General features: G+C 42.1%; 1 protein-coding gene across 3 annotated transcripts in view; it reads left to right on the top strand.

Annotated features, from left to right (window-relative positions):
• The window catches only part of GOSR1 (golgi SNAP receptor complex member 1), a 68,700-nt gene extending 46,243 nt beyond the window's left edge, over positions 1 to 22,457 (top strand). For all 3 annotated transcript variants that reach the window (XM_048823724.2, XM_048823725.2, XM_048823726.2), the window contains 3 exons: positions 588 to 617; positions 18,984 to 19,066; positions 20,312 to 22,457. In XM_048823724.2, the coding sequence (XP_048679681.1) occupies positions 588 to 617; positions 18,984 to 19,066; positions 20,312 to 20,436 (238 nt within the window). In that variant the 3' untranslated portion in view covers positions 20,437 to 22,457. The remainder of the gene's footprint in view (positions 1 to 587; positions 618 to 18,983; positions 19,067 to 20,311) is intronic.
• The last annotated feature ends 1,003 nt before the right edge of the window (positions 22,458 to 23,460 follow it).

Genomic DNA, 23,460 nt, shown 5'->3' on the forward strand with positions numbered 1-23,460 from the left:
TCCACAGAGCTCTGCTGTGAGCTTCATATTCCTAGGGATGTAGCAATGGAACTTCCTGAGTAGCAGTCCTCAGCTAGGAGGCATGTGCATGACTCTCAAGTTCGAAGTTCCATAGTTCGAGGATATCCGTATTCTAGCCCTCCTTGGTTCTGTGTGCCAGTCTCAGAAATAGCATGGCCCATTTTTCCATCATGGAGTGCACAGGCTGTTCAGTGAATAGTTCCAAACCAATTTGTGTAGTTTCAGTCAAAGGGAATTCACTTTCAGCTTTTATGTCTTGACCATGTTGACACCTGTTATTATATTAGGTCCATTTGGGCCTTGCCCAAGATTCGAGATAGTGGAGAGGATGAGGTTGTGCTCTCACCCAACAAATATATTCAATATGTTTCTGCTAAGGCTTTCTACTGTATTTTCTGCTAAGACTTTCATTATATGGGCCAAGTCTTCATTTGAATGGCCCCCCAAATAATTCACCACCAGTGCTAACTGGTAAAGGGCTGTATTCTGAAAAACATTGCTTGTATTGATCTAAAATATTTAGTTCTTCTTACTTTTTTTGACCATAGTTTTCTTTTTGCTTCCAGCTCGGATCGGCTGATAGAAGAAACAATAAGGTAGGAATGGATTTACTAATTTATTATCATCTTTTATAGAATCAGTATTAGCTCTGGATGCTGTTCAAAGTAATCAGTCATTTTATGTATACAACATCCATACTGAACCTAAGTCATATAAGTGTATTGCAAATAAAATTAGGTCTGTTTGATTCCATCCACCCATTCTAGAGCAATGCACTGCTGTCATTTAAAATGTTTTGTCCATTTTAATTTAGCAATTTAGACATTTATGCAAAGATTTTTATAGATATTAATTATTAAAATATGGCATACAATTTAGTGTAGTCGTGTTCAGACATGCTAATGAAGGAACTAGTGCTTCATGGCTTTTGTAACATGTAACCACATTCACTACCTTAGTATTGCAGCTCATATCAGAGAGGAGGTTTTTACAAGCAAATATCTGGGTGATTATTACTATTGTGTGATTGATCATTTATTTCTTTATTTTTATTTGTGTGGTTGAAATCTACCATTTTGCATTGGACTGGAAATTTCAATGTCAGATTTCTGAAGCATCATATTCCAGCATTATAAATTACTTTTCTCTTACATGCCCTTTCCAATCAGCCATCTAACACTGGGATTTTGCAATCAAATAATTAAGAGTTCTTGAAACAAGTCCTAAGTTTGAGATTCTCTCATAAGAATTTTTGAAGGGAAAATTTTATTTCAGATAATGCTTGTAACGGGATAAGTGATCAACACTGCTACTAAGAGGTGCAGCAAGATGTGACGTGTGTCCATTAAGGGCTGGCTAGCAAGCCAAAGTACAGTTAGCTCAGTACAATTAGTGTAATGGGGGAATGGGTTGAAACACAGTAATGTATTGTGAGGTGCATCAAGCTAACAGAAACCATTAGAGTGGTCAGCACTGTGATACGTAGAAAGATGGATATTTGTTTACATGAGCACCACTTGCTTGATTCAACATCCGCAATATCTGGACACCTTCAAAAACTGGCTTTCCTGATTAAACCCCCATTTCATCGCCTTGCTCAAAACACCTTTTGCTAAGAAACATTTATATACTGACACTCTCCCCATCCTGTGAAAACTAAGCATCAACTCCACATTTCTGCTACCTGCTAGCTAAGGGGCCTGAGATTCTTGAAATCTTGATCTTCTGCAAAGTGACCTAATGTTTTAGCAGTTGAGTCCCCCACCTATTCTCTGGATTGTGTATCAGCACCTGTGGGGAGATTTACTTGTGATGTGATATTGCCTACAGTCTATTGACTGGATGGTTGGGTTCTGAGCTCTTTGCTTTTACTTAGTGGGAGTGTGTTTGTTGCATTAACAGATGAACTTTGCCTCTGGGAATCTGGGTTCCTGAACTCATCATTGTACAGTTCATTAGTTCTAAAGAGAGGACTGGCTCCCCATCCCAACCGGGTGCCAAGGAGCTTCTCTGTTGTATGTTATGTAAATCTGGTTTGTTTGGTAGCCACAAGCAGCAGCTACCAGGATATGTAATTTAATTTGCATTGCTTCATTTCAGGTATTGTACCACAATACCTGACCACCTGAGGTTCCTTCCAACCCTGATATTCTATGATTCTATGAATTCAGGCTCTGCTTAAAGTCAGAATGGATTTTCTGTTTTGCCCTTTTCCTTCTCAAGTAATTGCAAACATTCGGGTATGATGTTAATTTGTGGTAACACCCACTGCATCTGAATGGAATTTACCAGTTAGAAAATCATCCAGCTCTTTAATTAGAGCATTGTCCATTGCTGCCCAATTAAAACACACGGACTTGTGTAGAAGAGGCTGTTTGAATGCTGATTCCTTGCGTGACTGCAATGTAATTAGCTTATCTGGCTACTAATGCCTCTCTGTCTTTAAGAGTTCATTGTTTGGATGTAACTCAGAAGGCTGCAAAATCATTAATAATTTTTTAAAAGGTTTGTTACTAACTTTACATAGAAACATTGGAAAGTGCCTTTTGTGATTGTGGGGGGCCTTTGTTGATGATCTCAGGCCTGTTACCAGTGGGCAGGTGGCCATAATGCCAAACCCACCAACACAGCTAGCACTAACTGTCCCCTTGGTTGGCAGTCCCAATAGAGAAGTTAAGGAGTGAATAAGCCCAGAGAGCAAACTCCTCTGTATGCTCCCTCCACAGGAATGAGCAGGGGAGGGGGTCATGGTCTCTGCTGTGCTGGTGCGTGTGCTGGACCTGTTCCGTGACTAATGGAGGTATAGCTTCCCCAAGGCAGTCTGCACATTTCAGAAACTCTCCATCCATTTTTACAAAAATTGTTAAAACCTCTTGCATGACACAAGGTTCTAAAGCAGCATATTTCTGCTCAGGGATGTGTGGGATGTGATGCCTTGCACGGCAGTTCTTTTGGGGGACAGTGTTCACTTGCCGTGGGCAGATTTAAACATAAATATCTGTCTATATTTAAACGTATTTAGTGTTCTCGGATTTTCTTCTCCACTTTCAAACTTTGTCATTTTCTCAAAATGGGAATCAAGGGCTTACTAGTGACTGTATTTTTCATTTACCATACATACTTTTTGAAGCATTGTTTTGTAGAGTATTGTTTGAAGCATACATCAGACTGTAATCTCTGTCCGACCAGTGATTAGTAGAAAGTTCCATAGATACCTTTAATTTAGTATTTCTCTTAGGATTTTGCAAAAAGTCCCTCAGTTCTGGTGGTGATTGTCAATACACTTTGTTTACTTTAGGGAGAAATTGCCTTCTGTTTAGGAATAGAGTGACTTATTCGATGGGAGAGAGGGAAGGAAAATGTCCCGTCCTATGTCGTCACCCACCCACCCCCACCACCGCCACCACCCCTCTCCCCAAACAGCCTATCCCTAGGCTCTAAACTTTCTCTGATATAACAGGGCCAAGGCTCATCCACTTTGCCTTGCAGTCTTTTCCAAAGGAACATGGTATAGTAGATTTTTCTGTAATCTGCGCTAATTGCGTGTGGCCCTGTCACCCTCTAGCAGCTCTGTCACATTCAAAGGTTTATGACCTGGTACTGCTTCCATGCTAGGAGATATGGTTCTTTAGCTCAAGTGATAGAGAATCATGCTTTCTCATCCGTAAGTGCCAGGTTCACTGGCAATAGGTGACCCAAACAGGGGCATTGTTACGTTGGCTAAGGTGTCCGTAACCACTAGATGACAATCTGTTCTCAGAGCCAAGAATCATGACACCCAGCATTCCACAGCAGGAGAAGTCAAAAATCAGAAGACAGACCAAAAAACATGACTTCATCTATTTATAAAAATTTCATGATTTTGGGGCCAATATCGTATTTTTGGATGATGTTTTTGGACTTTTGGCGTTGGCAATACTCCACTTACATTAAACTTTGACTTCATTTTAGAAGATGATGGATGGCAACGGAGGAAGATATTATTTGAGTTTTAGCTTCAGTAATAAGAGGCACAACGGAAAATTGTTGGCAAAATTTCATCAACCAAAGGGTCCTTCTGATTCCAAAGGATGAGCCATATACCCACGTCAATATATAACTCAGGTCTTATCCAATAATCATTCTGCTGACGGTCTTTTAGTATCTAATATCTAACTGGTTTCAGAGTAACAGCTGTGTTAGTCTGTCTTTGCAAAAAGAAAAGGAGTACTTGTGGCACCTTAGAGACTAACCAATTTATTTGAGCATGAGCTTTCGTGAGCTACAGCTCACTTCATTGGATGCATACCGTGGAAACTACAGAAGACATTATATACACAGAGAGACCATGAAACAATACCCCCTCCCACCTCACTGTCCTGCTGGTAATAGCTTATCTAACTGTTTATTTATAAGATAAAAGAGGAAAGAGTTAAAATGGTCAAAGAAATCAAATACATATGCTCATTGCAAAGTTCTTATATAGGTTTGTAGCAGCGATGGAATAAACTGCTAGCTTATAATGTCTCTGGTAACATCCAAAAGATTGGAAGGTCCTCAGTCCTTTGATTGTAATGCTCCTCTTAGTGTAAGTCCATAGTCCAGAGATCAGAGCAAGAAAGAGGCAAAATGGAGATGCTTCCAGTGCCTGTACTTTCTCCCATGTGGAGGGAAAACTCTCCGTTTTAGTTAGTGGAAAAGTCCAGTTACAAAATGGAGTCCAGAGTCACATGAGCTAGTCACGTGACCTTGCATGCTTCAGTGACTCAGGAGCAACCATTATCCATATTCTGGCTGAAGCATCCTCAGGAAAGTCCATTGAGCAGGGATAAGCTTCTTCCATCGTCTGTTGTACGAGCTAAGTGTTCTTTAATGGGCCATCAACTTGAATAGACCTTTCACAATGTGCTGGCCTGACTGGATGTAAACTAACTACTCTGAAACCTACCTTGTGGGTGTTACCACAGGAGCAAACAGTGTTTGAAATATTGGTACACAGTCAATATTCATAACTTCAGATACAAAGATGATACATGCATACAAATAGGACAGTCATATTCAGCAAGTCATAATTTTTCCATTAATCCCTTACATGACATACTTTGTACAAGATTTGTTGCAATTGTATGGTGATATACATAGTCATATTTTAATAACAGAAGATCACACCCTCCACTTACGAAAAGTTGTAAGGGTTCTTAATGACTTGGTGGAGAGGACCTTGGTTTAGGGTCTCGGCCAAAAACGCAGTGCCCCTTAATGCCCTTGGGAAAACACTGTTCTGCTCTGGTTGTATGAGTTTTCAAACCTGGCAAGTGTCTGAAGGAATGTTCCCAGCCACTTTGTTCCCTCCTGAAGTGGGGACTTCACTGTTACTCCCAGTGAGGAGGGGGAAGAGGGTAGGGGCCTTGTAGTTTTCTCTGTGTGTATGCATGCATGTACTGGCTCTTAGGCTGCTGATTACAGTGCATCCCATCAGTACTGGGGCTGCCAAACTAAGATTCCATCTGTTTTGAAACAGTCTTTAAGATTGGTTCTGCCAAACCCTTTCCTGGTAACATAGCTTTGCTGGGCTATGTAGCAAGAAGAAAATTTCTGAGTGCTTTTAAGAATCTAGGTTTGAAAACAGTTTTCCACCTCAGAACCCTTTACAATACCTATATATGTGTGTGTGAGTCCATTTTTGTTGAAGTAGAATAACATTTATGGGCTTCTTAGAAGTGAATCTTCAATGTATTTAACATTAACACTTGGCTTGGAGCCCTACACTTGACACATCAGATTATCATGCTGTCATGGATTATTCATATTTAGACACTAAAGCATGTAAAAGAAACCAAGGAGAGGTAAAGAAGCAGAAACTAACTTTCAAAACCATAAAATTCATCTGCCACTATGCAGTTAAATATATTCTATTTCAGAAGAGAAGGCTGTGTGGCAGGGCTTCCAGCAGAGACCAGGGATATTGGATCTTGGTTTTCCCAGAACTCAGATAACTAGCGTATTCTAAAAGAAATTTACTAGCTGTTTCCTCCTTATATTAAGGCAGAGGTAGGTACTCTCAGTATGACACAGTTGCTTAATTTCTTAAAGGACACACTTTTAATTGATTTTTAACAAAAGAACATAACCTTTTATTTCTGCTATATCTTTTATGAGCCAGGATGACCAGAACAGAACTCACCACTCCAGGTGGGGGTACACCATCAATGTATATAAAGACATAATGTGATTTCAGTATAACTTTTGCATTATATTCTTAATACATCTTAACATTTTGTTTGCATGTTTGAGTATAATGTATGCATGATTCGTTACTTGATGCAGTTTGAAGATAATCCAACACTGGCTGTTCTGAATGAAAGCCAAATCACCAATTGGTGACATTTCATTAACAAGGCTTGCTGACAACCTACATTGAGCTTTCCCCCATCCCCCCACCGCCCCTTAAAATTCACCTCCCCAGCCAGGCAATGTGCTTTAAGAGCCTGTGATCTCATGGTTGAGAAGCTAGGTCCCCAAAGGGTTACCTTGTTTCATTTTAATAATTCTTTGCACTCACATCAAGAATATTTTGTTTTACAAAGAATAAGAGCTTCGTTAAATTAACTCACATTTGACACATTCATAGAATCATAAAATATCAGGGTTGGAAGGGACCTCAGGAGGTCATCTAGTCCAACCCCCTGCTCAAAGCAGGACCGATCCCCAATTAAATCATCCCAGCCAGGGCTTTGTCAAGCCTGACCTTAAAAACTTCTAAGGAAGGAGATTCCACCACCTCCCTAGGTAACGCATTCCAGTGTTTCACCACCTTCATAGTGAAAAAGTTTTCCTAATATCCAACCTAAATGTCCCCCACTGCAACTTGAGACCATTACTCCTTGTTCTGTCATCTGCTACCACTGAGAACAGTCTAGAGCCATCCTCTTTGGAACCCCCTTTCAGGTAGCTGAAAGCAGCTATCAAATCCCCCCTCATTCTTCTCTTCCACAGACTAAACATCCCCAGTTCCCTCAGCCTCTCCTCATAAGTCATGTGTTCCAGTCCCCTAATCATTTTTGTTGCCCTCCGCTGGACTCTTTCCAATTTTTCCACATCCTTCTTGTAGTGTGGGGCCCAAAACGGACACAGTACTCCAGATGAGGCCTCACCAGTGTCGAATAGAGGGGAACGATCACGTCCCTCGATCTGCTCGCTATGCCCCTACTTATACATACCAAAATGCCATTGGCCTTCTTGGCAACAAGGGCACACTGTTGACTCATATCCAACTTCTCGTCCACTGTCACCCCTAGGTCCTTTTCTGCAGAACTGCTGCCTAGCCATTCGGTCCCTAGTCTGTAGCAGTGCATTGGATTCTTCCGTCCTAAGTGCAGGACTCTGCACTTGTCCTTGTTGAACCTCATCAGATTTCTTTTGGCCCAATCCTCCAATTTGTCTAGGTCCCTCTGTATCCTATCCCTTTCCCGTTGCCTATCCCTACCCTCTAGCGTATCTACCACTCCTCCCAGTTTAGTGTCATCTGCAAACTTGCTGAGAGTGCAATCCACACCATCCTCCAGATCATTTATGAAGATATTGAACAAAACCGGCCCCAGGACCAACCCCTGGGGCACTCCACTTGATACTGGCTGCCAACTAGACATGGAGCCATTGATCGCAACCCATTGAGCTTGACAATCTAGCCAGCTTTCTGTCCACCTTATAGTCCATTCATCCAGCCCATACTTCTTTAACTTGCTGGCAAGAATACTGTGGGAGACGATGTCAAAAGCTTTGCTAAAGTCAAGGAACAACACGTCCACTGCTTTCCCTTCATCCACAGAGCCAGTTATCTCGTTATAGAAGGCAATTAGATTAGTCTGTTATGACTTGCCCTTGGTGAATCCATGCTGACTGTTCCTGATCACTTTCCTCTCCTCTAAGTGCTTCAGAATTGATTCCTTGAGGACCTGCTCCATGATTTTTCCAGGGACTGAGGTGAGGCTGACTGGCCTATAGTTTCCAGGATCCTCCTTCTTCCCTTTTTTAAAGATGGGCATTACATTAGCCTTTTTCCAGTCATCTGGGACCTCCCCCGATCGCCATGAGTTTTCAAAGATAATGGCCAATGGCTCTGCAATCACATCCGCCAACTGCTTTAGCACTCTCGGATGCAACGCATCCGGCCCCATGGACTTGTGCTCGTCCAGCTTTTCTAAATAGTCCCGAACCACTTCTTTCTCCACAGAGGGCTGGTCACCTTCTCCCCATGCTGTGCTGCCCAGTGCAGTAGTCTGGGAGCTGACCTTGTTCGTGAAGACAGAGGCAAAAAAAGCATTGAGTACATTAGCTTTTTCCACATCCTCTGTCACTAGGTTGCCTCCCCCATTCAGTAAGGGGCCCACGCTTTCCTTGCCTTTCTTCTTGTTGCTAACATACCTGAAGAAACCCTTCCTGTTACTCTTAACATCTCTTGCTAGCTACAACTCCAGGTGTGATTTGGCCTTCCTGATTTCACTCCTGCAAGCCCGAGCAATATTTTTATACTCATCCCTGGTCATTTGTCCAATCTTCCACTTCTCGTAAGCTTCTTTTTTGTATTTAAGAGCAGCAAGGATTTCACCATTAAGCCAAGCTGGTCGCCTGCCATATTTACTATTCTTTCTACACATCGGATGGTTTGTCCCTGTAACCTCAATAAGGATTCTTTAAAATACAGCCAGCTCTCCTGGACTCCTTTCCCCCTTATGTTATTCTCCCAGGGGATCTTGCCTATCAGTTCCCTGAGGGAGACAAAGTCTGCTTTTCTGAAGTCCAGGGTCTGTATTCTGTTGCTCTCCTTTCTTCCTTGTGTTAGGATCCTGAACTCGACCATTTCATGGTCACTGCCTCCCAGGTTCCCATCCACTTTTGCTTGCCCTACTAATTCTTCCCGGTTTGTGAGCAGCAGATCAAGAAGAGCTCTGCCCCTAGTTGGTTCCTCCAGCACTTGCACCAGGAAATTGTCCCCTACATTTTCCAAAAACTTCCTGGATTGCCTGTGCACCGCTGTATTGCTCTCCCAGCAGATATCGGGGTGATTGAAGTCTCCCATGAGAACCAGGGACTGCAATCTAGTAACTTCTGTGAGTTGCCGGAAGAAATTATGCATGAAGGATAAACAAATGCTTTGTAGCTAACTTCTTATTTTCCCATCCCCACCCTCTCCAGGTAGCTGGGTCCCATTGAACTATTCAGGAATATTTGGTTATGCACCTTTTTTCTGCAATTTTAAAATTTGGGTCACCCAACATTTCCTTTTCTGAGAATATTTCAGTAGAAGTTGTCGAGATGCCCCATATTTTGTGAAAGTTCTAAGTTCCTAATCTGTAAACTTTAAAGTCTACTTGCTTTTGATTCCCTCACTTATAAAGTAGGCTGCTTCTCTGATCGGATGTTAAAACATGAAATCCTCCATTCCATAATAAAGTCTCATAATTATTTCCCCAGGGCACCTTGTAGATAGCTCAGCAGCACTCTATCTCCTGGCAGTCATCTCCCATCTCTTCTTCAGTACCTTGAAGGCTGCTTTAATGAATCATTAGAAGTGTTGTAAGAAAATACATAGCTTAATGCAAAAAGGGGATTTGCTGCTGCATGAGGATTCTGTCTGAACAATTAACTATGAAACCAGTGCATAGATCTGAAACTGAAATTCTTAGACAAAGTTTCCTGTGTGCAGTAGTGAAATCCGACCTACAGTTATCGAGTTATACACCGCCCAGTAATCCAAAATTCCTGGAAGCTTTCCTCAGTAGCTAATTATTTTTCTGGATCTTCTGTTGATATTATGAGCTCAAAACACCAGGGAGGAAAAACGTTTGTACTTAGTTACAAATGTATATAAATGATCTTACAAATGATATGTGATTTGACATATAATACTGCCTGACAGGCATCTGATTTTTATTTACAGACTTTTTTTAGCATTGGATGATAGCTTGCTGCTTCTTTTCTGTACTCAGCTATTGATGGCCTGTTGAGAATTTCTGTTAATACCTTTTGTTGAACATCCTTTCACCACATTCTTATGTAGTATTGAGATAAAGACAGATTGCTGTAGCTTGTTTCTCTTTCTCTTGCATGTTAATTTCAGCCCTGGTCTACACTAGGACTTTAGGTCGAATTTAGCAGCGTTAGATCGGTGTAAACCTGCACCTGTCCACACGATGAAGCCCTTTATTTCGACTTAAAGGGCTCTTAAAATCGATTTCCTTACTCCACCCCTGACAAGTGGATTAGCGCTTAAATCGGCCTTGACGGGTCAAATTTGGGGTACTGTGGACACAATTCGACGGTATTGGCCTCCGGGAGCTATCCCAGAGTGCTCCATTGTGACTGCTCTGGACAGCACTCTCAACTCAGATACACGATTGTTTGCTGTTGCTCTGACGCAGGGAGGGGCGACTGACGACACGGCTTACAGGGTTGGCTTACAGGGAGCTAAAAGGAGGTGGCTTTACATCAAGGAGTATTTCAGGCAGGACTTCACGGAGGGTTCCAATAAGAAATGGTGCACCTAAGTTATTGTTCTTATTGGAACAAGGAGGTTAGTCTGGCCTCTGATTGATACATGGCTAGATTTACCTCGCTGCACCTTCTCTGTGAGTGACCGCAGTGTGACCTAGAGGAATGAGTCCCGGGGGGGGGAGTTTGCAAATGAGTACAAAACAAATCTGGTCTATTTCTTGTTTTGATACACTCCATCTATCTTTTATATCTTTGGCTGGCAGCAGACGGTGCAGAAGGACTGCATGCCATCCTCATCTCTTGCCTGCCCGGCAGAAGATGATGCAATAGGACTGCTAGCAATCTGTATCACCTGCCTGCTCACCATAAGATGGTTCAATAGGACTGACTGCAGGACTAAAGAGAATGACTTGATCAAGTCACTCCAAATTTAGTCCCTGCGCCCATGTCTGCCCAGGCGCTCCTGATCGACCTCACACAGGCGACCAGGAGCACCTCGGACATGATGATGACGGCTACCAGTCCTATTGCACCGTCTGCTGCCACAAGGCAATGGGTTGCTGCTGCTGTGTAGCAATGCAGTACAGCGTCTGCCAGCACCCAGGAGACATACGGTGACAGTGAGCTGAGCGGGCTCCATGCTTGCGTGGTATGGCATCTGCACAGGTAACTCAGGAAAAAAGGCGCGAAACGATTGTCTGCCCTTGCTTTCACGGAGGGAGGGAGGGAACGGGGGCCTGACGATATGTACCCAGAACCACCCGCGACAATGTTTTAGCCCCATCAGGCATTGGGATCTCAACCCAGAATTCCAATTGGCAGCGGAGACTGCGGGAACTGTGGGATAGCTACCCACAGTGCAACGCTCCGGAAGTCTACTCTAGCCTCGGTACTGTGGAAGCACTCCGCCGAGTTAATGCACTTAGAGCATTTTCTGTGGGGACACACACACTCGAATATATAAAACCGATTTCTAAAAAACCGACTTCTATAAATTCGACCTAATTTCGTAGTGTAGACATACCCTTAGACGTGAAAGGGATCTCCTCTGTAAAGATGAATCATTCTCTTTCACTGGTCTAAGTTAGTTCAGGTATCCATGAAACAAACAGATTTGCCGTGTGGTGTGTTTTCTGTTATTCACAAAAAGAGACTCCTTGATGAGTTTTCTGTATGTGACCTCCCTCTGCTCTTCCTGTAGACGTGAAGGACATTAGTTAACTGAGTCAGACAAGCCCTTCAAAAACAAGCATTGGTCAGATTGTTGATGACCACTTTTTGGACTGATAGCATTAATTTTCTCCCCTTTGCCTCAGAGTACCTTGCGTTTTTATGACAGGTTTCAGAGTAACAGCCGTGTTAGTCTGTATTTGCAAAAAGAAAAGGAGGACTTGTGGCACCTTAGAGACTAACCAGTTTATTTGAGCTGGTTAGTCTCTAAGGTGCCACAAGTACTCCTTTTCTTTTTGCATTTATATAGCTCCTATCATTTCAAAGCACTTTTCAAACTACAGGAATCGTGTCAACCACCTCTGGGGGTGACATAGGGTAGGTTTTAATAGTGCACACCAACACTATAGAACATTTTAAGACAGGAAGCCAAGAGTGTCACAGCCAATTGGAACTTCTGGTAGGCAGAATGTCGTTACCCCAATTTCAATTTGAGCAGGATGTTGGGGTTAACACTTCACTTTTATATACAATGACTTTGGGATGTTTAATGGTTGTCAGAACCTTGGTTTTACATCTCCCTTAAAAGATGGTTCCTCCATCAAGGTATTGCCTGCTATCACTATGCTAAGACAAAGCACTTAATATTTAACTGTAAATTATTAACAGTATAGCCCCCCCATCTAGCTAAAACTGGAAAACCAAAAATGGGCTGCATATACTTATTGAAAGGCTAAATTATTTCCTGGTGCAACTCCATTGACTACAATGGAATTATGCCATCAGACAATTTGGACCTGAGCATTTAATGCCACATAGAACTCTTGGTTGGCAGACAACATGATGGTAACGTTCTTGGAGCTCTTTCTGGTTAGGAAATTCAGGAATTTAAACTGATGGCCTGTTTTGAGAGGTCTAACAGAGAACTCTCCCTACTTTGACAATCTGTGATGGGAACAAGATTTAGAAATATAAAATTAAGAACTTGCTTTGCTAATGTGCAATAGCAACTTGCTTTGTCTTTGTCTTCCATCCAAGTGCTGAAGCCATCCTGGCCTTGCTTAGCTTATAAGATCTGATGAGATCATAAGTGAGATGGCTGGAAATCCCTATTGCTTCTCCAAGTAGCCAGCAATTTTTGTTTTATGCTTATCTGACATGAATATATAAAAAAGGATGCTGAAGATGATTGATAAAAGCAAAGTAGTCCACTGGAGACAGGAATTGCTTTAAGGCTTTTGTTAGTTCTAGCCTGATGACTTTTAATTCTCTTAAAGAATTTTTTAAACTTCAGAGTGGATATTGAATGTTAGTCTGCTTTTATGGAGTTGTCATTTGGAAATATGAGTTTTAATACACTTCTTGTCACTAAACTGTTTATACATATCGATGATTGATCAGCTCCCAATTGACCAGTAAGCTTTCAACTTGATCCTAGTGCTAATGGAACTCTAAAGTGAAATAATTTATTGATCTGCTCTGTCAATACATATTATTTAGAAGAATTAACTGTAAAGAGCTTTGGGGTAGAGAGGCAAACACCATCCATAAAGACACAAGATGATACCATAACTCCACAGTGATATTGGAAGCCATTGATGTTGTTCCTTTTACTTTCATGTTCCTCCAAACACTGCTGTTGGGTTGATTCACTTTGTTTACCTTCTCAATAATACTGTTATTTAATATTAATTGTAATGGTCTACTCTTATATCTCTGTAGATGAGCATGATACTTTACAAACTCTCAGGTGGGCTAGGCATTGCCCCTAAGGGCTTCCAGTTGAGTATGAAAAAAAAACAAAAGAAAAGAGGAGGCATGAGGGTTGGAAAAGAGTCTCCTAAGAGATCAGTGATAGCAGTTCAGATTTTTTTGTAAAGTAGGGGAGGGAAGATGTGTGGCACATGGTAGAGAGGGTGAAGTTATGAGCATAAAGTCATGGGTGACTTTAATTTTCCTGATATCTGCTGGGAGAGCAATACAGCGGTGCATAGACAATCCAGGAAGTTTTTGGAAAGCGTAGGGGACAATTTCCTGGCGCAAGTGCTAGAGGAGCCAACTAGGGGGGGCGCTTTTCTTGACCTGCTGCTCACAAACCGGGTAGAATTAGTGGGGGAAGCAAAAGTGGATGGGAATCTGGGAGGCAGTGACCATGAGTTGGTTGAGTTCAGGATCCTGACGCAGGGAAGAAAGGTAAGCAGCAGGATACGGACCCTGGACTTCAGGAAAGCAGACTTCGACCCCCTCAGGGAACGGATGGCCAGGATCCCCTGGGGAACTAACTTGAAGGGGAAAGGAGTCCCTGTTGAGGTTACAGGGACAAACCATCCCGATGAGTCGAAAGAATAGTAAATATGGCAGGCGACCAGCTTGGCTTAATGGTGAAATCCTAGCGGATCTTAAACATAAAAAAGAAGCTTACAAGAAGTGGAAGGTTGGACATATGACCAGGGAAGAGTATAAAAATATTGCTCGGGCATGTAGGAATGATATCAGGAGGGCCAAATCGCACCTGGAGCTGCAGCTAGCCAGAGATGTCAAGAGTAACAAGAAGGGTTTCTTCAGGTATGTTGGCAACAAGAAGAAAGCCAAGGAAAGTGTGTGCCCCTTACTGAATGAGGGAGGCAACCTAGTGACAGAGGATGTGGAAAAAGCTAATGTACTCAATGCTTTTTTTGCCTCTGTTTTCACTAACAAGGTCAGCTCCCAAACTGCTGCGCTGGGCATCGCAAAATGGGGAAGAGATGGCCAGCCCTCTGTGGAGATAGAGGTGGTTAGGGACTATTAAGAAAAGCTGGACGTGCACAAGTCCATGGGGCCGGACGAGTTGCATCCGAGAGTGCTGAAGGAATTGGCGGCTGTGATTGCAGAGCCATTGGCCATTATCTTTGAAAACTCGTGGCGAACGGGGGAAGTCCCGGATGACTGGAAAAAGGCTAATGTAGTGCCAATCTTTAAAAAAGGGAAGAAGGAGGATCCTGGGAACTACAGGCCAGACAGCCTCACCTCAGTCCCTGGAAAAATCATGGAGCAGGTCCTCAAAGAATCAATCCTGAAGCACTTGCATGAGAGGAAAGTGATCAGGAACAGCCAGCATGGATTCACCAAGGGAAGGTCATGCCTGACTAATCTAATCGCCTTTTATGATGAGATTACTGGTTCTGTGGATGAAGGGAAAGCAGTGGATGTATTGTTTCTTGACTTTAGCAAAGTTTTTGACACGGTCTCCCACAGTATTCTTGTCAGCAAGTTAAGGAAGTATGGGCTGGATGAATGCACTATAAGGTGGGTAGAAAGCTGGCTAGATTGTCGGGCTCAACGGGTAGTTATCAATGGCTCCATGTCTAGTTGGCAGCCGGTATCAAGTGGAGTGCCCCAAGGGTCGGTCCTGGGGCCGGTTTTGTTCAATATCTTCATAAATGATCTGGAGGATGGTGTGGATTGCACTCTCAGCAAATTTGCGGATGATACTAAACTGGGAGGAGTGGTAGATACGCTGGAGGGGAGGGATAGGATACAGAAGGACCTAGACAAATTGGAGGATTGGGCCAAAAGAAATCTGATGAGGTTCAATAAGGATAAGAGCAGGGTCCTGCACTTAGGACGGAAGAACCCAATGCACAGCTACAGACTAGGGACCGAATGGCTAGGCAGCAGTTCTGCGGAAAAGGACCTAGGGGTGACAGTGGACGAGAAGCTGGATATGAGTCAGCAGTGTGCCCTTGGTGCCAAGAAGGCCAATGGCATTTTGGGATGTATAAGTAGGGGCATAGCGAGCAGATCGAGGGACGTGATCGTTCCCCTCTATTCGACATTGGTGAGGCCTCATCTGGAGTACTGTGTCCAGTTTTGGGCCCCACACTTCAAGAAGGATGTGGATAAATTGGAGAGAGTCCAGCGAAGGGCAACAAAAATGATTAGGGGTCTGGAACACATGAGTTATGAGGAGAGGCTGAGGGAGCTGGGATTGTTTAGCCTGCAGAAGAGAAGAATGAGGGGGGATTTGATAGCTGCTTTCAGCTACCTGAAAGGGGGTTCCAAAGAGGATGGCTCTAGACTGTTCTCAATGGTAGCAGATGACAGAACGAGGAGTAATGGTCTCAAGCTGCAGTGGGGGAGGTTTAGATTGGATATTAGGAAAAACTTTTTCACTAAGAGGGTGGTGAAACACTGGAATGCGTTACCTAGGGAGGTGGTAGAATCTCCTTCCTTAGAGGTTTTTAAGGTCAGGCTTGACAAAGCCCTGGCTGGGATGATTTAACTGGGAATTGGTCCTGCTTCGAGCAGGGGGTTGGACTAGATGACCTTCTGGGGTCCCTTCCAACCCTGATATTCTATGATTCTATGATAAAGGACTTCTTGGAGTGGAAAAGGTAGAGTAGAAAGTGGAAGAAGCCAAAAGCAGTGTCATGCTACAGGGAGGTGTTTTAGAGACTATTGACTCAGTGGATTTGTTTGTTCCTCTAGTGAAATTCAAGCGAGTTTTGGTATTGATGCTTTACTACAGTTCTCCAAAGACAACTGTTGGACTCAGCCATTCTGTCCATCTTCCCTGCTGCTTTGCTACTGCTGATTGTAGTGTCACAGAGGAGCAGCAAGGCAATATTGTGCCATAGGATGATCCAGAACTGTTTGTCCCAGGGTGACTGTCTTGTTTAGAGGACCTTTATTGCTCCCTTGCTAATTATTCTGAGTTCAGGTTCCCATAAATGTGTCACATTTAAAGAGACCAAGAAAGGCCTCGTCTGCACTTGAAAAATATCCCAGGGGAACGATTTTGTTGGAAGAGTGATTGTTTTTCACCAAAATAGTGTTATGGGTAGAACACTTAATATGGGTGCAGTTCCATCAGTATAAAGGTGCTATATACAGAGAGCTTTTTCCCTTCCTGTATAGCAATATGCCACACCAGTAGGAGCACTTTTATACTGGTTAGCTGCATCCACCCCAGGATGATGGATTGGTATTAACTATTCTGGTATTGTTATAGTAATAGGAGTTGTAAGTGCAGATCAGCCCAACTTCCTGAAATGAAATAAATTCCTTTTCATTATAAACCTGCTCTTGAGAACCAAACATTTCCAGTGTCAAAGGTTATGTCTGCACAACAACTTGGAGTCCATGTGAGCAAGCCTCCCAGCCCAGGCCAACGGATTTGCTCTAGTGCTCTAAAAATAGCTGTATGGACAGCATGTGGAAGTTTCAGTTCCAACTGGAGCTCAGGCCCTGAAGCCCACCCTCTCCCTAGGCTTCAGAGCCCAAGCCACAACTTCTAAGAGCGGTGTACACAGCTGTTTTTAGAGCACTAGCCTTTGCCCCACTAACCTAAGACTCTCAATCCAGGCGCACAAGCTCACTCCTGGGGCTCCAAGTGCTGCATAGACATAACCAAAGAAGTTTGGTAAAATAGGGTCAGTTATGACCAATGCTGTGGATATCAACAAAATGCAACATTAGCCATATACCATGGGACCTGGGAAAGAGAGTTAGGCTTTTATCTCCAATGCATTCCTGACTCTTCATACTTGCTGTCACTAGAAACAGTGTTCAGAGAATTAGCAGGGGCTGCGGTTCTGTATAAAGACACGTCGGGGCTCAGCAAGTTAAAAATATTGTGCAAAGGTTGGGGGTCTGCCCCTGTCTTCAGTGAGAGAGAGCTCTTTTTCTAACTGAGGGTTTTCCCCCTCTGAGAAGGGCAGCATTAAACTTGTTCTCCTGTTGCCCTATTTTATGTTATAATGCTTGTAAAGTATTTAATCTTTTGCCCCTCCAAAACAAAACTTCTCAGACAATCTAAACCTCAAACTGTATCAGGACCCATTTGATTTTTAAACCTTTATGCTCCTCATGTGGGTTTAGTCAACAGAAAGGTAAGGGTTACATCCTCAGCTATTACCTAGTCATATCGGTATATATGGTGTATGCTCTGTGTTCTTGAAACATTCACTAGCCAGGAAGACTGGTACTGCTCTAGTTATGTTATTCTTTTCTCTTCCATGTTCTTTATTAAACACACCAGGTCTCCACAAGCCACAGCTCTCACATCTTTCTACTGCCCCCAGGTGTAACTGAGCTTAAATGTTTCTCTTAAGAAAGCCATTCCATTCAGGTCAGCTAAATAAAATTTGAGCTGCAGTTGTAAGTAATAGGCTGCCCATTCATTTTCTCTTTGATCTCCTAAAACAGAACAGAAACCAAATTTTCAAAAAACGTTTTTGAAATGCCTTGTCAGCGTCTTTCATTGCCTGATTATTTACCGTGTTATTGATCACTGAGGGGGGAATGAGGTGTGCCTGCCTTTTCCAGAATGAATGAAATTTGAAATAAAAACACGTACTTTTGTTATGAAAAGTTATTTTAGTATGACCCTACTCTTGTATGTGTGTAAAATATAATGCATAGCTGCTGCATCTGGTGCTAAAACTGCATGGTATGATTTAGAAGTATGTGAGCTGGCTGGCTCATGGATAGAGTTCTCGGCAAGGACAAGTGTTTTAAGTGAATTTGGTGACATGATGGAAATACATTGAGAATTAGATTACCCCAAAACAATGTGGCCTCTCTTTCTACTCCAGCTAACGAGGAAAACCGTCCATTCTAACTCACTAGTAAAAGATAAATTAGTACTGGCGTGGACAAGCTTAGCCCAACTGATGAGCCTTCATTGCCAGCTTGCCAGGAGCCTGAGGACTGCATCTACCTTGTGTAAAATAGAATAGATGGCAGCACTCTCATAGAACATAGATGCTACAGAAACTGTGGATGTCCGCTTTACATGTGATCCTTGTTGTGGAGTTCCATTGGCTGTATTTGACCTCAGGCTGCACTTTGATCATCTCTCCATTACAAAGCTCACTTTTTCAGATTGCACTAATCCTTTTAATTGTGATTGATTGAACTCTCATTTACTCAATTATTTTTATATCCAACACCATAGTGTACCCAACAAGGCTTTCAGGTGCTATCTTGAGCGAAACAAATATGTGGATCCCCACAGTTCAACCAAACCCCTGATTGTAGGATCTCTGCCATAAAATGTTTCTAGGCTTGTCTCTAATGTTCTCATCTTTTTGTTTTATTTTGTTCTAATAATCTGCACTGTTACCAAAGTTGCACGCTTTTGCCTACTAATAGCTTATTAAAAGGAAAAGTGGTAAAAGGCTAATTGTTGAAGATTAGTGGAGAAAATGGGATCTCTGGAGGGTAGCAACATCCCATTCATCTGAAGGAGCTCTGCACACCTTGCTTTTCCGTTGTTTCAGCTTCCAGGTTATTTTTAGTACCAGCGATTTGATCCATTCTTTTTTTTCCTCCTCCAGCATTGCCATGGCAACAAAAGAAAATATGACTTCGCAGAGAGGGATATTGAAGTCAATACAAAGCAAAATGAACACCTTGGCCAGTATCCTTTCTGAAAGAGCTGTGCTGCGAGTGCCTTCAGGGAGAAGCGATCTCGAGACAATACATTCTGCAAATTGGGGTTCAACATATTTTAACAGGCAATGGCAATATAACACAGTCATCGTACGTCTACTGAGCCAAGGATTGCATTATGCCTGTCCCACTCCATCAGTAAGATGTCTTGCTCGGATTAACAGTGTGATAAACTTAGCTGTTGGGTTTTTTAAATGCAACTTTGAATACTACATATAAGCCAACATTTAATTTTCATGTAGAGATCTAGAACAACAAAATCTAACATACTCCAACTACATACACTCTGCTAGAAGTATTATTGTATTTTATTGTTTTCCTGGCATTTTACTTTCAGGGACAAATGGCTGCAGTTTGATGTGGATGTGTCATGGCTGTAGTGCATAGCTAAATGTTTCCATGACCTGAAGATCCCCTTTTGTCTCTCAGACCTCTTGATTTTAAGTTTTTAGTTTGTTCGTTTCATTTCCCCCATTTCATGCTCCAGGCTAAAGAATGTGCTGGATTGTGAAGTCATGTGTGCTTACCATTTTTCCTACTATTTCTTCTTTTCCATTGTAGCAGCACAACGAAGGGCATTAGACTCTTGATTAGACAGAAGATATGTCCTGAAGATATGTAGCTTGATGAGACATAAATTTCAAGGGACTGTTTTTTAAGGGACTGGCAAGAACAAAAGCAACTCAATAAACATTAGCCTTAAAAGATTCTTGGGTGCAAAGACAAAGCTCTGAAGCTTGCAAACTTGTTGCAGATCTCATTTTTATACATTAGATAAATCTCAGCATTTTACAGGGAGGGCAGTTCTTCCCTCTATGTCATGCAGTAAACAGTCTTCATCTGTGGGATATGAGCTATTTTTGTAGCCAAACACCATCCGTTGTTTCCTTTACCATTACTAGTGTTCTGCTAAATAAATTCCACAACCTTTTGTATGCAGCTAGCCCAGATTTCATGCTGGATTACATATAGGCTTCTGCATGAACACCAACTTTAATCTTTTCTGTTATCCTCTTCCTCTGATTGTTTTTTATTAATGAAGTAAAATTGTAATCTTGCTAACTAGCCATAGGACCTTTTTGTCACATCTGTTTTCTTTGTTTTGTGATGAGTTCTGAACTCTTTGCTTTGCTGCTAACGTCTGTGTATAGATCTGGGGTCTGCCCAGTTTTGATGCTGCTTGGTAATATGACCTTAACTCAGACCCCCAAAGATCGGTTTCCCGCAGTGAACAATCTGATTCAAAGGATCAACTTACGGAAACGACGGGACTCTCTCATCCTGGGTGGCGTCATTGGCATCTGTACCATCTTATTGTTGCTATACGCTTTCCATTGACGGACATTCTCCTTAGACTCTGATAACCTTATCTGCTCCCAACCCATCAAGGAGAAGTGGGTGGGGGAAGTCAGTAGAGCTGATAAACAGCCTGCACATGATGGCTGGAATATCAGCATGATGTCTAAGGTTTATGGTGGCAGACTTTACAACACTGGTTTTGAGCTGAAGCTGCAGTATTTCTCCTCCCCTGCCAAAACTATTTCTCTTTCTTTGGTCAAATTTTGCTTAAATATTTTTTTTAATCCCCTGTCTCACTACAAGGTAAGTAATATACAACATTTATGAGAATCAGTAGAGAATCTTCCCTACTGGATGATGGTAATGAAATCTGTCATTGGCTGTTAAGTGAAACAATTGTTAGCTTCTCTTAGGTGGAATTTCTTCAGGAAGCCAGTTTCCCCTGAAGGCCAAGTACAGGACTAGATACTTTTGCCCAATAATAAGGATATTGCAGCTTTAAGCCATCAAGTTGGTTGGTTACTGAATACAACCTCTAAGTTTTTTACTCATGATTGAGCTATTATGAGTCATTTCTACTTAACTTGTGCTGTGAAAACTGTGCTCCTTCCCACAAATTCCTGAGACAGATAAGGATTGTTCAATTCACTTTTTGCACAGAAGATGTCTGAACTGCTATCTGAGGAGCACTTACAAGGTTTTTTGTGGCTTTAAGGGGACTCCAGAAAATATTTGCAGTCCTGCTTGGAAGAAGGGAGCATAGTATCCTCTCAGTTTTACCATAGTATTAAGTCATTTAAAGTGACCAAATGCTCTTTCACCTGAAAGTAATCTTTTGGGTGTAAATATTTTGGTTTTGGCTGATATCACAAAAGGCTTCATAAAGACATAATAGTTTCAAAAGTCTATTTTAATTTAGATGAAAGGTATTCTAATAGCATTAATATTTTTACACTGTACGTAGGATGGAGTCTAACCTGTACGTTGGAAAGGGAAAATACATCGGTTATGCCTGATGGCCAATGTATCTGTGTGCAGAATTGTTAAATACATAACTCCTCATAGTAAAGAGTTAAATGAATGAGTGGCTGAATATGCAATTACGTTTTTCTCTAATATCTGCAAACACACATCCATAGATATTTTTTTCAATTGTTTGGTGTCTAAACACAGCAGAGATTTTAGATTGTTAGCAAAACCTGTTGGGTTTGACTCTGCAGATGAGTATCTGTTAAAAAAAAAAAAAATCTAACATCAGGAATGTCTTTGATCTAGCAAATCTACAATTACAGGTTCTCTCCCCTTTTCAATTGTTCTGTGCCATCTTCGCCTGTCTTATAACCGGAACTAACAAAACTCTGAGGCACTGGCCTTTTTTCGAAGAACTTGATTAACTATTTGCACAACTGTCTTACAACACTCCCAAATTTAATGGGTCTTCCCATTAATCATAGTTGCCAGAGATGGTATTGAGGCCTTCCCCTGTCCCCAGGGCCTCCTCTGTGCTAGAAGAAGACAGGCCACCCACAACAGTTATCATTCATTTTATTACTGCTTTTATGGTGTATGTGCAGTACCCTGTTGGAGGAAGTAAAGAATTGTGCTTGTGTAGTGTGTGAGAAACCACACAGTTGTATAAACTGTATCGTTCATTTGGACTTGAAAAAGGCTTATGTGCAGAATAACATCTTTGTGACAAACAGGCTACAAAGACTCTTTTTGTGGGTTATTTTGGGGATTAGAAGGCACTTGCAATTAATGCTAGTAAAACTGAGGTTTGCCTTTTTAAATAAGGGATGGTCATTTGGTTGATTGGGGAATATCCCTGGTTTTGAAATGAAGTGCTCATTAGATTTCTTGATAAAGACTGAAGGATAAAGGACATTTATTAATGAATCTCTGTATATCAAAACTCTTCTCCCCAATACTTTATTTTCTTTGATTTTTCAAAGGGCCCTGATTGGCAGTTATGCTCCATTAGGGTTTATAGGATTTGGTTGCTATGTAGTTGGCAATTATACGACCTGCAAATCGTAAATAAATACATTTATTTAATCTGATGACCAGTCTTTTTAATGGGTTTAATTGATCTGGTGCATTATTTAATCTTACTGTGTGTTTAAAAAAAGCTATGGAAAATGTGCAGATTGTAGCAAATATCAATCAATTTGTTACGAGTGGGGAGAAGCCGATATGTTATAGGGCATAAAGGAGTAGAAATACGATGATTCCCTTTGAAAATGAGACGTTAATATTGGAGGTGGCATTTCAGTGGTTGGCAGCTGCTCAGTGACTTTGATTTGGTGCTGGTGTTGAGAGGGTTTTGTATCAAATATATTTAATTATCCTAGCAGAATTGCCCTTTCGTGAACTACTGTCAGTCATGTACCTGACACAAGCAGGCATCCAGCATCTCTCTAAAATGGATAGAATGGCTGGCCTGGGGGGAGACTTGCTAAATGCCATGAGTCTCTCTTCTGGCATGGCTCTATAATTAGGGCAGTGGACCTTAAAATAAGGGAGAGGAAACAGAAAACAGTGGGCTGGTTCAAGATTTAATCCCAGTCTCTGACCCACAGCTCCTCTCTTTGCAGCTTGTTCACCTGCCTCCTATTGCAAAATGTATTTCCATATTTTTTTCATTGCGTCCAGCACTTCTCCGCCTTTCTGGTTCTCAAGGCCAGTTAGAGGTGCCTGCCTTGGAGGTGGGGCCCATCAGTGGCACTGGAGGTGTGCTTATCCTCCTGTTTATCCACCAGCAGGAGCTGTAGGGAGAAGTTGTGGCCAAAGCACAAAAACAAGCTTAGATCACTTTCAAGACGCTCCTCAGTCTCTATTGCGCCTCAGAGGGGAAACGCGTTGTTGTCCTGCGGGGCCTCTATTGTCACTTCTTTCCACGTGCTGTTTGTCAGTGACCAGCCACCCATTGTAAAGCTGTCTGGTAAGCCATCGGCTCTCCTCAGATTCCAGAAAAAGCTCTTCTACCCAGCCCCAAACAAACACAGGAACATTTCTTCCTCTTCAGTGTCCTGGCCCACTTTCTGGCTAAAGTTGCAGCATGAT

Source organism: Caretta caretta, chromosome 17 (assembly GCF_965140235.1).
Source record: "Caretta caretta isolate rCarCar2 chromosome 17, rCarCar1.hap1, whole genome shotgun sequence".
Lineage (NCBI taxonomy): Eukaryota > Metazoa > Chordata > Testudines > Cheloniidae > Caretta > Caretta caretta.